Source organism: Hyla sarda, chromosome 9, assembly GCF_029499605.1.
Source record: "Hyla sarda isolate aHylSar1 chromosome 9, aHylSar1.hap1, whole genome shotgun sequence".
Taxonomy (NCBI): Eukaryota; Metazoa; Chordata; class Amphibia; order Anura; family Hylidae; genus Hyla; species Hyla sarda.
In genome coordinates, this window is record NC_079197.1 from 130,124,373 (window position 1) to 130,140,539 (window position 16,167).

General features: G+C 42.3%; 1 protein-coding gene across 2 annotated transcripts in view; it reads right to left on the reverse strand.

The window, feature by feature from the left end:
* Positions 1-16,167, reverse strand: part of DOCK11 (dedicator of cytokinesis 11) — a 428,541-nt gene that overhangs the window by 172,804 nt on the left and 239,570 nt on the right. For both annotated transcript variants that reach the window (XM_056539360.1, XM_056539359.1), the window contains exons 31-35: positions 11,862-12,040; positions 9,836-9,952; positions 6,576-6,651; positions 3,936-4,039; positions 2,732-2,843 (exon numbers count right to left, since the gene is read on the reverse strand). In XM_056539360.1, the coding sequence (XP_056395335.1) occupies positions 2,732-2,843; positions 3,936-4,039; positions 6,576-6,651; positions 9,836-9,952; positions 11,862-12,040 (588 nt within the window). The remainder of the gene's footprint in view (positions 1-2,731; positions 2,844-3,935; positions 4,040-6,575; positions 6,652-9,835; positions 9,953-11,861; positions 12,041-16,167) is intronic.

Sequence of the window (16,167 nt, forward strand, 5' to 3'; positions counted from 1 at the left end):
TACTGTGTAACCCCGCGTTATATCAGGAGAGCAGGACCAAGGTACGTCCTTGGTCCTTAAGGGGTTAAAGCCGATATATGGATGGTGAGTGCCGTCTTCTGTCTTTTCTTCATTTTCATGTTTGATCTCATTGCCTAGACTAAACACCACTTTAATCCAGCCACCAGAACCTGCCACAGCTCCTCCACCCAGCCATCAGTGTACTGGTCCTAGTGACGTAGTAAGTAAATATGTTGGGATTTTTTTTTAAATGTTGGGGACATGCCTCCTCTTTGGCAAACACGCCCCCTTTTCAGCTGGGCTCTGTACACTGAGGACAAGCAGGGCTCTGTACACTGAGGATAAGCAGGGCTCTGTGCAATGATGACAAGCAGGGCTCTGTACACTGAGGACAAGCAGGGCTCTGTACACTGAGTACAAGCCGGGCCCTGTGCACTGAGGACTCTATGTAGGCTCCTGGCTTGTCAATCACACAGGGGCATGTCAAAGAGCCTCAGTGCACAGAGCCCTGCTTGTCCCACCCACACTTCCTATATTTTGTCCCTGCCATGTTCCTGGCTGGCTCATTTGTTATTTCTGGTGCTCTGTGCTGGATCTTTTAATTCAGGATCTTTTGTTTTTTGTTAGACTCTGCCTTGTAGGTGGGCTTCCCCAGTAGTGTCTCTGCTTGCTAAATCCCCTTATGTGCTGCTGGTTAGGATGTAAGGAAATCGTTAATTTTTAACAATAATTAGTTTTACCTTAGTCCTAACAGCAGCACCCAAATTACTCTCTCTCAGTTATTATTTTTTTTCTGCTTACTATTACACAGTGGCCTAAGGGGCAGTTGTGTCTTTACTGAAAATTTGTCAGGTTCACAGGTGCAGAACACCCCATATGTGCTGCTGTTAGGACTGAGGCAAAACAAAATATTGATAGAAATGAATGATAAATTATGGTAAAATTGTGAAAGTTTATGTGCAAGCCCCATTTTTGCAAAAACAATGTTGTGTAAATGCTGAACAAACACTTTGCACAAAACAGTGTGCAGAAACATAGCTTGCACAAAAAATGTGTGCAATTTTGTGCTGGTGCAAGGAAGGATACTGTTAGGATTCGGCAGGCTGGAGGTGGATCCTCTGTGTCAGAGAGGGATTGGCGTGGACCATACCGGTGGACCGGTTCTAAGTTGCTATTGGTATTCACCAGAGCCCGCCGCAAAGCGGGATGGTCTTGCTGCGGCGGTAGCAACCAGGTCGCATCCACCGGTAACGGCTCAACCTCTCTGACTGCTGAGACAGGCATGGTACAAGGGATAAGGCAAGAGCAAGGTCGGACGTAGCAGAAGGTCAGGGCAGGCAGCAAGGGTCGTAGTCAGGGGCAACAGCAGAAGGTCTGGAACACAGGCTTGGGACATACACAAAACGCTTTCTCTGGCACAAGGCAACAAGATCCGGCAATGCTGGGAAGGGGAAGTGAGGTTATATGAGCAGGAAGCAGGTGGAAGCTAATTAGACTGATTGGGCCAGGCACCAATCATTGTTGCACTGGCCCTTTAAATCTTAGAGCGCTGGCATGCACGCGCCCTAGAGAGCGGAGCGAATCGCATCCCCGTCGTCAGTGTCAGTGCAGCGCTCCCGGTCAGCGGGTCTGACCAGGGCGCTGCAGAGAGGAGAACGCCGCGAGCGCTCCGGGGAGGAGCAGGGACCCGGAGCACTCGGCGTAACAGATACATTCCCCCTTACATGTTAATTTTTCAAACCTCTAGCCCACGGCCATCTACTGTGCATAAGCCCATTGGTCCTATACACTTGGTTTTGGGATGCATTTTCCATTACGAGGGTATGTTCAGATTGCGGAATCTCCGCTCGCGGAGAACCACGCTGCAATTGCCGGAATTCCGCGCAAAGAAAGAACATGTTCTTTCTTTGCGTGGAACAATTTCAGCCGCAGAGTTGTCCGCTAAAGATGAGCGAACTTACAGTAAATTCGATTCATCATGAACTTCTCGGCTCGGCAGTTGATAACTTATCCTGCGTAAATTAGTTCAGCCTTCAGGTGCTCCGGTGGGCTGGAAAAGGTGGATACATTCCTAGGAAAGAGTCTCCTAGGACTGTATCCACCTTTTCCAGCCCACCGGAGCACCTGAAAGCTGAACTAATTTATGCAGGAAAAGTCATCAACTGCCGAGCCGAGAAGTTCGTGACAAATCGAATTTACTGTAAGTTCGCTCATCTATATTGTCCGCTGCTGAAATTCCTAAGTGTGAATGGGTCTCACGGAAGACCCATTCACACTGATGGTAAGGTTCACAGTGCGGAATTCCGCATTGTGAACATACCCTGATGGAGTAAACTTACACATACATTGCATTAGGCAAAGTTTGTACTAAAATCCTTGGTAATATATAACACAACTGAATAATTGCACATTATGAAGTCTAATTAACTTTTTTATACTTGACTGTTGGTAATCATTCCCTATTTGCCTTTCTCCTGGTTTTATAACTTGTTTTATGTGACACGTACACACGTACAGTATTCTGTGCAGATTTGATGCACAGGATTTGAAGCTGTGATCAATCATTCAATTTAAATAGAAATCTGCAGCAGAAAATCCTGCAAATCAAATCTGAGCAGAATACTGTACGTGTGAATGGACAATAAATGCGGAGACTAGAGGAGACTGTTTTATGAATGACATTTAGTTTTCACTTTTATAGAAATATAATATATGTAATATGGACACTTACCTTCTGAAATAACTTTGACTATGTACAAATAGCTGATCAGAAGGCTCTTCATTTCATATGAATCCAGTTGGGTATAAGGAGACACACTGCTTTTTGTGGAGCTTCTACGCATCTGAAGAGTTTATATAACAACAACCATTAAACTGAGAAATTGGGAACCCTTTAAAATTGAAAATCCTCGATGAGAGAATTATCCATTATAACTAGGGGTCAAGTCCTGGGAAAAAGCGTTCGGACCACCAGTGATCAAACACTGCGGACCACCTGTGGATAGGGGATAAGTTGTTTTCTTCCACAGATGGCCTTTAACATTATGTTACCTTTGTGTGACTCTTTTCTTTTTATTTACAGAAGGTTGTAAGGGACATTTGGTAGTGAAAGCAGAAAAACTGAAAACTGTGTCTATTGTTGGAGCTATATGTTGTAGCAATGAGGCCTGTTGATGTAAAGATGATATGAACCTGCACCAAACACAGAAGTTAAAAAAGGTTGCAGTCACAAGAATCTATATTCCAGTCCATTGGATGGCTAGACAGTACAAACAGTTAGGCTCGTTTCACAGTCTATTCATAATACGTTTTTAACATATGCACTGGGAAAGGTCCCTGTATGTGTTTGGGTGCTTTCACACTGAGTAATTCAAGAGTAATTTGCTCGTGTAATTCCTCTTGAATCCTCCGCTCCAAATTAATGCACATATCCTCTGCCCATTGACTTTAATGTTTTTTTCTGCTGTCCTGTTCACGCAGTGACATTTTGGCCTCTGTTAGGATGGTATATGGTGTGTTTTTCTGCATTATTTTACTGAGCTGGAGCCACTTAAAAAAACCAAAAACATATATATACTCTACCCATAGGGGCCTTATGTATGATAGGTGTATATTGGGTAGTTGCAGTGTTACCCTTACCAACCTTTCCTTGTAGAAGTAGGATAACATGGATAGGACATGATATCTATGTTAGGAGGGGTGTAATTTACAATGGACAGTAAATGGAACTATTGGATCACAGGAAAAAAAAAATCACTTAAGATGCAACAAAGATTTTCAATTGATCAATTGGTCTTGTTTTTTCTATTATGAAACATTTATGTGCAGGAGACATCACACTTGCCAGACTATAAGGTGCTCAACCATATTAATTTCTGAATTATTATATTATAATAAATGTATAATAAAAACTGTCTAACTTATGTAAAACCTACATTTTCCACGTTCATGTTGAGATCAGATGTTCCATCCATGGTGATTGAGCCACGCGAGTCATCCCTTTTCATGATGCAACCATTTACCAAAGATGAGCTGTAACCTTAAGATTGTAAAAAAGAAGTATTTAATGTAATTAATCCAATAAATAATTTATAGCATTCAAGCAGACCCCATGAAGTGGGGGAAATCATAGAGATATGCCAGAGGTTGTGACTTGTGGGGATCTTGCTGTTGAGACTCCCACTGATCACTAGAAAGAAGGGATGGAATAGAAGTCCTCCATCCCCAAGATTTTTTTAACCTAATCTATTAAGCTTACCTTAATGTAAATAATAGATTCTGGCTTCCTGCTGACACCACTAGGGGGAGTTTAGTATATTGATGCATACAGTTCATACACTGAACTCAATAACAAAACAGCAGGCACTAAGCACAGTGCAGGCAGCAAGATTTACCATGCATCACTATATCTATAGAGGTGATTTTGAGCTCTGTACTAATATAATAAACTTTCAACAACTATTTTGAACCTATAAAAATATATGGAGTTACAAAATTGGAAATTTGAAGGGAACCTGCTAGGTGCTTCATGTTGCCTAAACTACAGGCAGAATGAAACAGGCACATGCTCACTCATTACAACCCTCTGTGATTTACTCGATAACACTGCAGTGCTTGGCTTTGAACCTTGTATGTCAATTATTTAAAGTGGAGAGGGTGGAGGAGAGAAGAGACGTGGCAGCAGCTTAGCACCACTAGTTTGACTTTTAAGCTGATAATAAAAAATAACTTTTGTATCTTTAGAAATGGTGATCTGAAAAACTAAAGGTATGATTAATTTTAAATGTTGGTTCTAGCATATACGATGGCCCCAACATACCATAATTTCAACATGCGATGGCCTCTCAGAGGCGTGCGTACGTAGTGACGTGATGACGGCAGAGACGTCCTGAGCATCGGGGACACCACGGGGACGCGGCGACAGCGATGGAGGTCGACATCCAGGACAGCGGTGACGGGTCCGTAGCGGCGGAGACAGGTGAGTACAGCTTCCTATACTTTACATTGCACGGATCCCTCAACATACGATGGTTTCAACAAACGATGGTTCATTTGGAACGGATTACCATCGTATGTTGAGGGACCACTGGTATCTGGCAGGATCTGCAGCTACATGACTGGCACTGAGCTGACAGATTCCCTTTCAGGATCTATTCAGACATACAGTATCCTGCACACAGTTAATATGTGTTCAGTCATTTAGTTTACACTGAAATCTACAGCTTCAAATCTTGCACATCAAATATGTGCAGGATAGTGTATGTGTGAATACACCATAAATAAGTGAAATTGCAGAACCTTGAAGATTCTGGTTCAATAATACTCCAATTTATATGTATTACGCATCTTGCAACTACAAAAACAAGTTATATCATTTTTTTTTTAATTGTAATTTTGTCCATTCATGGCAAAAGCCCATGCGGTTATTAATTGCGGTACTACAACATGTGAACAATGCCTAAACATTTGTAAAGACCAATTAAGAGCCTTGTAAATTGTGATTGAAAAATTTACAAGGCTCTAAATATTGTTAAATATTGATTGAATATTATTGAATATTTACAGTTTTCATAATTGATTGAATACTTTTTTCCTGGCGACAAAGTTTTTAAAAACAAACTGAGTAATGGGTAAAATGTATTATACAGTACATGGTTTCCAAGTTCCTCAGTATACATACTCCAGATTTACTCCAGAATATCTACCAGATTAGCAATCATATTGCTGCAACCAATAGTGATTTGTTTTTGCAGTAAAGTGTAACTTAAAGGACATCTGTAGTGCAATATAATGTATCCCCTATCTGAAGGATAAGGAATAAGCTATACATCGCAGGGGTCCAATCGCTGGGGCCCCAAGCAATCTCCTGGATGGGGCCCACACGCCTCCTCCATGTATCCCATAGAGATACATGGAGGGGGCTGCCGCGGCTTTCTGCTGGGGACGACACTGCACTTCCTGCAGACTTCCGCGGCCCTTCCAGGAGATTGCAGGGGGGGCCCCAGCGCTTGGATCCCCGCAATCTATAACTTATCTCCTACAGTATCCTTTGGATAGGGTATAAGTTATATTGCTCTACAGATGTCCTTTAAATCAAGAGTAAAAATATTTTTTGTGAGGTCATGAAAACTATGAAGGGATGCTACCGCGTACCCTCCTCCACGGCTTAATACCATTCTCTGGGTTTTCATGTTCTATGTGGGAAGGTATAGGACAGTGTTGGAACGGTGTTCACTCACCATCAGGTTATGAGTGAGGCCCTGGAGACCTCACATGTTCTCTTTAACACCAGACAATGATATATTATTAAAATTGGAAATTTATTATAGACAATTTTTTTTATATATATATATTAGTGTATTTAATTTATTTTAGGTTACTATCCAAAAGTAAAAAAAAAACACAAAACACAATAGGCTGACACTTCCCATTTAATATAGATAAATTGACAGCTGTTCTGCACACACAGGGAGAGAATAGGCTTCACCTTGTACAGAGATCACAGTTATTTAATATGTATAGCCAGAATTAAATGACTTAGGGGTCTACCTGGCTGCAAAATCGTGACTACTTACCAATGTCTTTGTCCATGATCAAGCTTGATCTGTTGGAAGGAGAGGAAAAGCTGCACATAAATGTGTCCCTGGATGCCTGCAAAATAAATTCTAGTGTTAGAAAAACACTAGCAGCAGACTAGCTGCATTGAATTATTTCAAGATCATGAAAAATTAAAAACTACCCCTAGTTCTATTTCCTTGGTGGTGCTGAACACCATAATAGAAGGCTATGGTCACACAATGTATTCTAAAGGCATTCTGAGTCTCCAAACTATACTTTTATAAGAAGTTTAATTTTCAAAACTGTTTTGCTAATGTTTGAATAGTCACATTTTTGTTTTAGGAAAGGGCCACATGTGCCGTATTTTGCTGCATATTTGCTGCTGTGCATTTTCCTACCCACTGAAATCAAAGGGTAGCAAACAGACCTGCAGAAAATTCATAGCAAAATACGACACTTGAGACCCTACTCCTTCACAACTTCTTTTTTTTGCATTCGACATAATGCCATGGCCCCCTCCCCCCCCCCCTGTGACGTCACGTCACGCCCCCTCCCTTCATGTCTATGGGAAGGGGCGTAACGGGCGGGCGTTACGTCACATCTCCTGTCCCGAAAACGTACGGATTCCAAGCCTGGAGACGCAGCTCCACACATAATGCGGGTGCTGCAGGGAGATCACGGGGAGTCCTAGCGGCAGGCCCCAGCGATCAGAGGTAGGTCGGAATATCCCTCTAAAGGGTAGCCATGATTAAAACTAATTTTAGCTATTGCACTCCTTATGGTAAATAAAAAATATTTCTAATATACTTTGGACACACACCCCTCAGCACTCCAGGCTGCACTTTCTTTGTTTGGGCTTCGGTTCAAAGTCTGTGTATAAGATGGGGGAAAATGTGCTCTTGAGCTTTTTTTAAGCGCAAATAAAACATAGAAAACTTCATTTTGTTTCAAAACAAAGTATATTAGAAATATTTTTTATTTACCATAAGGTGTGCAATAGCAAAAATGTATTTTAATGAGTGTGCCCATTTAATGGACCCGGATGTTGTCAACTAGTGACTACATTTTGTCCATTTTCCAAATATATACATTTATTTAGCAGGATTTAAGAGCATGGTCTGTTTCACTTTTAAGTAGGGCAACAATCGTTGTTGATGATTTCCAATTCATAGTATTTGTTGATGATTTCCAATATTGATTCATAGTATTCCCACTATTCTTAAAGAGGATCTCCAGAACTGGACCCCAGTTGTCAGTGAGGAGCGTGTGCTGTAAACTGCGCACTCCTCACTGACAGCCGAAGTTCTTTTTCAGAGATTGCAGGGCTCCAAGTGGTTGGGTCCCCCGTGATCAGCTACATAGTTTTCACTATATAACCTCTTTATTTTTTTCTCTATAGGAAAACATTATTATGGCACATTAAAGGTGTAGTGGCAAATCATAGTCCTGCACTCTTACCACAACGCATAGGTGACGCCATGTTGGAACCCTAGGTTTTTGTTAAGTGCATTTACCTTTGCCAAACACAGTAACAATGAAGGTTTAAGTATAGTGTTAGCTTATACAATGCCTTGTTTAATAACCAGAAATTGTTCTACGGTTCTGTTAGTCCACAATTTGTAGCCAATTTTATATTTATACTAGCTGAGTACCCGGTGTTGCCTGGTTTTTCCTTCCTAATCCTTTTTGGGGAGGAAAATAAACAAAGGAGGAAGCTTTTGACTTCATATGCAGTCCTCATATATTGTTGTCATATCCCGACCCCACATCCCGACCTCCTATCCCGACCCCACATCCCGACCTCCTATCCCGACCTCCTATCTCGACCTCCTGTCCCGACCTCCTATACCGTCCTCCTATCCCATCCTCCTATCCCGTCCTGTTATCCCGTCCTCGACCTCCTATCCCGTCCTGCTATCTCGACCTCCTATCCCGTCCTCCAATCTCGAGCTCCTATCCCGACCTCCTATCCTGACCTCCTATCTCGTCCTCCTATCTCAACCTCCTATACCGTCCTCCTATCCCGACCTCCTATCCTGACCTCCTATCCCGTCCTCATATCTCGACCTCCTATCTCGACCTCCTATCCCGACCTCCTATCCAGACCTCCTATCCCGTCCTCCTATCCTGACCTCCTTCCCCGTCCTCATATCTCGACCTCCTATCCCGTCCTCCTATCTCGACCTCCTATCCCAACTTCCTTCCCAGACCTCCTATCCCATCCTCCTATCTTGTCCTCCTATCCCGACCTCCTATCCTGACATCCTTTCCCGTCCTCATATCTCGACCTCCTATCTTGACCTCCTATCCCATCCTCCTATCTCAACCTCCTATCCCGTCCTCCTATCCAGACCTCCTATCCCGACCTCCTTTCCCATCCTCATATCCCAACCTCCTATCCCAACCTCCTATCCCGTCCTCATATCCCGTCCTCATATCCCGTCCTCCTATCTTGTCCTCCTATCCCAACCTCCTATCCCGACCTCCTACCCGACCTCCTATCCCGACCTCATATCTCGTCCTCATATCCCGTCCTCCTATCCCGACCTCCCATCCCGTCCTCATATCCCGACCCGTAATATGTGTACCAGTACCATATCTCCAGCCGTACAGAAATTAGATGGGAACATACATTTCCCATTGATTTGCATGGGACTTTAAACAAAAACCCTGACCCTCACAAATGGGGGTAGTTAAGGGTTAAATTAACTATCCTATATTTTAAGTGGACATATACGTAACATGTGACCAAGTATTATCGAAATATCTCCAGCCGTTTGGAAGTTATGCAGTAACATATATTTCCCATTGACTTGTATGGGACTTTAAACATAAACCCCGCCCCTGACAAATGGGGGTGAGTAAGGGTTAAATCCCCTATCCTATGTTTGTTGTTGATATATAAGTAACATGTGTGCCAAGTTTCATGTTAATATCTTTAGCTGTTTGAAAGTTTCTGTGGAACATACACACATACATACATACATACACACACTGGGGGAGATTTATCAAAACCTGTGCAAAGGAAAAGTTGCCCAGTTGCCCATAGCAACCAATCAGATTGCTTCTTTCATTTTGCAGAGGCCTTGTTAAAAATGAAAGAAGCGATCTGATTGGTTGCTATGGGCAACTGGGCAACTTTTCCTGTGGACAGGTTTTGATAAATATCCCCCACTGAGTTTTATATTTATATATATATATATATATATATATATATATATATATATATATATACCGGTAGATGATAAACAATTTCTATGGAGGAAAAAACACTTACAGAAGTTGACACTGCTGTACAGTGGTAAAGGGAATCTCTGCTAGCAAACTTTGAGACGTTATCTAGCAACATGCCTACAAGGGGGAGGTAAAGCTGGGCTATTTTTGCTTGCTGATTCTGCAAAACAAAAAAGAATAATAGGCATAGCAATTACATTGATAAAATAATTCCTATGTGTAAAACTTGCATTATGAAATGTACACGCCTAGATATTATTGTGTCACTCAGATATCCTCTGGTATCATAGCCTGCATAGGATGTTACTTTGTGCATATCCAGTCATGGTGGGATACATTACATTTTCATTTTTTATAAATCAGTAAAGCATTGTGAATATATAAATCCCTGTTATATAACCTCTGTTATATATCTTATCACAGCAAGCCGCCACGCCCCCTCCCATAGGCTTGCATTGAGGGGGCGGAGCGTGACGGCACACAGGAGCGGAGCTGTGACATCACGATACTCCGGCCCCATGATCGTGATTTATCAGACCCGGAGCGATGTTCACTCCGTAGGCTGATGATAGTGGGGTGCTGCATGAAAGATTGCGGGCATCCCCAGCGGCGGGACCCCCGCAATCAGGCATTTAGGGTACGTTCCCACCTGGTGTATTTTCCCACCTGCGTATTTGCTGCTGCGTATTGTCTAACCCATTGACTTCAATGGGAAATAAAATATGGAGCAGCAAATACGCAGCAATTATGCAGCAAAATACGCCATGTGGGAATGCACCCTTAGGGTGCGTTCCCACCTGGCGTATACGCAGCGTATTTCACGCTGCGCAAAATTTACAGCAGCAGCGGGAAATACGCTGCGTATTTCTTGCTCACTATACACACAGAGCTTTCCGGCGGAAGCCCTATGTGTGTAGTAAGTTTTGGAGGCTGGGTCGTGTGCTGGAATGACTGTGATGCGCATCTCAGTCTCCAAAACTCACTGCACACATAGGGCTGCCACCGGAAAGCCCTGTGTGTATAGTGAGCACGAAATACTCCGCATATTTACCGCTGCTGCTGTAAATTTTGCACAGCATGAAATACGCTGCATATTCGCCAGGTGGGAAGGCACCCTAAGGGTGCCTTCCCACCTGGGGTATTTTGCTGCGTATTTGCTGCGGCGTATTTTATTTCCCATTGAAGTCAATGGGTTAGAATATACGCAGCAGCAAATACTCAGCAAAATACGCCAGCTGGAAACGTACCCTAAAAATGAGAAAGGGAGAGCAATGAAAGTATAGAGGCTGTTAAAAAAAAAAGTGCAGGAGTAAGAGGCAAACAACAATAGGGGATGGAAATAATGGCACTTTGGGCAATCGGCCCCACCTTCTGGGCAGTTGTTGCTCAAGTTAAATATTTGAAAAAGACACAAACTACCCAGCTGACAAGCAGAAGCTTGCAGATCTAAAGGTATGTCTATGAAGGTGTTTTTAACCCCTACCCGGCACTGGTATTACTTACACTATGAGTAACAGATTCCCCTTTAGAGTAGGGTCACATGTAACGGATCCGCAGCATATTTTATGCTGTGGATCCATCGGTGACCCGACCCATAATGTGCCTCCAGCTGTTGCCACTCCCCACCCCACCTTCTGGCCTGCTCGCAGCCGCAATCCGCCGCTCCGTGCAGCCACACAGGGGCCTGCGAGTCACTGTGCACATGTGTAGTGTACTCAGACATTGCGGCTGCTCCCGGATGTCTGAGTACACTGCAGTGCACTCAGCTACTCACAGGCCCCTGTGTGGCTGCTCGGAGTAGTGGATTGCAGCTGCGAGCAGGCCAGGGGGCGAGAGGTGGCAACAGCTGGAGGCACACTATGGGTCAGGTCACAGAGGGATCCGCAGTGTAAAGTACACTGCGGATCCGTTACGTGTGACCCTACCCTTGATTGTTAATATTATGAAAAATTCCCTAATGTCTAACACTATTAAAGAAAAGAATCTACCTTGGCAAGGCATTTTTCAAATAATCGTCCAGTGCCTATATGAGAATTCTCTGTCTATTATCTCATCTGAAAAGTGATTACCTTATGCTGATACCGATTGTCAAATGCATGTTTTATTAGAAGGTGTTTTAAAGTAGAGATGGCAGCAAATCTGATGTCACAATTCTCCTGTATGGCCAGTAATACTTCGCTCAACAAGAGACCAACGAGAAAATGATTCTTGCAATAATCATCTGTTAAACTGCATTCAAGATTCATATCTGCAAACAAAGACAAACATGAATAAATCTTGATAATAGAACATCAGCCTCTTGATACCCACTGGGCAAGACAGAGTGTTTTATAATAGAATGTAGGAATCACAAAAGAGGTGCTGATAAAAGCTGACATAAAAGGTGGTCACACATTCTCAACTGAGAGCAAGTGATGTTGATCAGTGGACTGTGATCTGTGGTTTTAACTATTTGTGGAACCAATTCAAATGCATATCAATATATGTAATGTTTTACAATATACACTAGTAGAGAGGTTCAAAGATAAGAGGTTTTATACCCTGTGATCCCAGAGAGAGTCAGTCTCTCTATGAGACTCGGGTTTGGTATAGAAGTTAACTTACGCCTTTCCTTACCCCATTCCTACGTGCTCTTGTGTTTATATTATAATGACAAAAGGAGCAGAATTGTATTAAGACTTTTCAACACAATGGAAATCTTTGAAGATTAGAAGTGCCCCATAGTTCCCTGTACTTCCTTTTATCAGGTCACTATAGTGTACTGTGTATTGTCAGCTTAAGGGTAGGGTCACACAGAACGGATCTGCAGCGTATTTTACTCTGCAGATTTGCCTATGACCGACCCTAAATTGTGCCTCCAGCTGTTCCCCCCTATGTGCTGCTCACAGCGGCAGTGCACCGCTCAGAGCAGCCACACGGGCCTACGAGTCACTGTGCATACATCATTCATTTCTTGAACAACTACCACCATCATTTGTTCTCACCACTGCATATCTGTTTAGCTGTATTTAAATAATCAACCTGGTATGTCACTCATCTTGTGATTGTGTACTCCCATTCCCCCATCATTGCATTGTCATGTATATTTATTACTGTTATCTGGCTAGTGTTTCTATTTTGTTTGATCACAATTTATTTCCCCTGAGTGATCCCAAACTGTTAATTTTTCTTAACTTTATTCCCCAAACTTTATTGCTCCCCACCCTGTTTCACACCTGATTGCACTCCTCTGCCAATTCTCTGGCTTACCCTAGCACTATATATCAGAGGCTATAGGTCTGTTATCTAAAGTGCTTCTTAAGTGTGACATCAAGAATTATACCAGAATTGAACCAGAAGGGAACAAAAGGGAACTAACTCAACATTATAACTACAAAAGTAAGTCACTCTTTTTCAGAAAAAACAAAAAACAAAAACATGCACTCACTTATGACTTACATCATTGCGATACATTTTCTCTTATATCCCCCACCAATTTCTCTGGTGGACTCTATATACATCTGTCCATGCCTCCTTCCCTCACCTATGTATTGCTCGCATGCACTGCTCACAATCATAAACCACCCAAAGTCACCTCATTCCATGGTACAGCACAGAAGTCGCTTCATCACTTCACCCAGCCATCTGCTCTCCCTCTTCTTTCTTCTGCTTTTAGCTGCTGGGGACATTGCTCCTAACCCTGGCCCACCTTTCACGAATATTTGCTCTACACTACCTGCCTCTTGCGGAACCACTACAAACTTTAACTGCGCTCTCCTAAACTCTCGATCTGTGTGCAATAAGCTCACCCAGATTCATGACTTATTTCTCACTAATTCTCTTAATCTGCTGGCTCTCACAGAAACATGGATACAACCTTCTGACACTGCTTCTCTCGCTGCTTTATCTTATGGTGACCTTTACTTTTCCCATACCCCTAGATCTGACACCAGGCATGGTAGAGGAGTTGGGGTGCTTCTAGCCCCACAATGCACTTTTCAAGTCATCCCCCCATTACCCTCACTCACGTTTCCCTCTTTTGAGGTCCACACTCTCAGGCTCTTCCGCCCATTGTCTCTCAGAATGGCGGTCATCTATCGTCCTCCTGGTTCTCCCCAAATGTTCCTGGATCATTTTGCCACCTGGCTCCCTCACTTTCTTTCCCCAGAAACACCTACACTCATCATGGGTGATTTTAATATTCCCATTGATACCTCAATCTCCTCTTCTGCCTCTCGGCTTCTGTCTCTAACCTCCTCCTTTGCCCTTTCACAGCTTACTGACTCTCCCACACACAAAGATGGGAATACACTGGACTTGATCTTCTCTAGACTTTGCTCTGTCTCTAAATTCACTAATTCTCCTATTGAGCTCTCTGACCACAACCTTCTCTCTTTCTCTATCAGTAACTCCTATCCTCTTCCGGACACTCCAACCTTGTGCACTTACAGAAACCTGTGTGCCATAAACACTAGTCAATTTATAGACATTCTACAATCTTCACTATCACCAATCTCTTCTCTCTCCTGCCCTAATCTAGCAGCCAAACATTACCATGACACCCTAAAGTCTACCCTGGATCAAATGGCACCCTCTAAAACATGAACCTCCCGACACAGACGGCAGCAACCCTGGCACACGCTAACAACCCGCTTTCTCAGGTGATGCTCTAGGTGTGCTGAACGTCTGTGGAGGAAAACTAAGACTTCTTCAGACTATCTGCACTATAAATTCATGCTTAAATCCTATTACTCCGCTCTTCATCTCGCAAAACAAACATATTTTACCTCCCTCCTCTCCTCTCTGTCTAACAACCCAAAACGCCTTTTTTTTTTTCTTCCTTTTTATTGTATTTTAAAAGACATTACATCTTAAAACAACCAAACAACCGTAACTCATATTCGTCTGTTATGGTACAATCCAACCCACATAAAGACAAAAACTTAAGCATTTTTTAACTAACAGTAAACGAATAACATGGGTGAGCTAGGTATTCCACATTCATTCATAGATACCTTAAAACATGTGCTATGATCACCTTCATATTCCTCAACTATCTACCTTATATTCACCTTCCTATCCCTTATCTTTTCATAGCTTAATTCTCCAGCCAGAACTTATTGAAAAAATAAATAAAGTAGTAACATTCCCACCTTTCCTTAACTTTTACTTTCTCAACTACTATAATCCAGTTATGCTCACTTCTTGTATTCTTTTTATCCAATGATCCCACATACTGCACTGTTTGTCATATAAAGGTATGTTTTCTATTTTATCTAATCTAAGCCTCTCCAGTGTACATGCCTGACTGACAAAACTCATTACTATTGCTAAGGTTGGCACTTGAGCTCTTTTCCAATTTTTTGCTATTTCTGTTCGTACCACTGATAACAAAATAAAAGCTAACACTCTATCCCTATATACTAATGACTCTAAACCGATGTTTAAAAGGGCAACTTTTAAATCCCATTTTATATCTTTCTCCAATAATATTCTCAAAAATGTTTTAACTTTTTTCCAAATCGGCTGTATCTGAGCACAAAACCACCACATATGCAGAAATGTACCCTCCTCCGACCCACACCTCCAGCATAGAGGCGAGATGTTTTCATTAGGGTACATCCTTGCTATCAGCCGCGGTGTACGGTGCCATCGGTATAAAAGCTTTCTGGAATTTTCGAGATGAGAGGCGCAGTGGGATAATTGTGTCGGCATTATGAATATTTTAGACCAACTTTCTGGGGTTAATTGTATTCTTAACTCGTTTTCCCATTTTATCTGAAAATCTGCTTTTACTTCTTGAGCTAAACCACGCCACGCTTTATATGCCATAGAAATTGCACCTCTGCCGCTTTTAGCTGACTTAAAGTAATTTCCAAACATTGTGGGCATTCCCTGTGGTTTAGTTTTTATCAAACTTAAAAAATGGCGTAACTGTAAATACTTAAAAAACTCTTTTGGCGGTAGTTGAAATTTTTCACATATCCGTTCAAAGGGTAGTAGAGAACCATCACTACTTATTTGATTCAAATCTGTAATTCCTTTCCTCTGCCACTGTGAAAAATCAGTGGCCGGTACGAACTCCTGAATTACGTTTATGTTAATATCTTGGGGATTTATACCTTTTATAAGATGTTTAGATATGGCGAGCCTCCAAACCTCCATACTTACTATGGACGTTGGGCTTTCTGTATGTAAGGAGCGATTCGTCAGTGCTATTCTACATAAGGCATTTTTTAGTGATCTTGTTTTCATTAACTCCGCTTCTATACTTATCCATTTAGTTGATTCATCAGGGCTCCACCACCTCTGCAGTTGAGTTAAATGGACTGCTCTATAATAATTCAATAAGTCCGGACACCCTACTCCTCCCTCTTTAACCTCTTTATACAATAG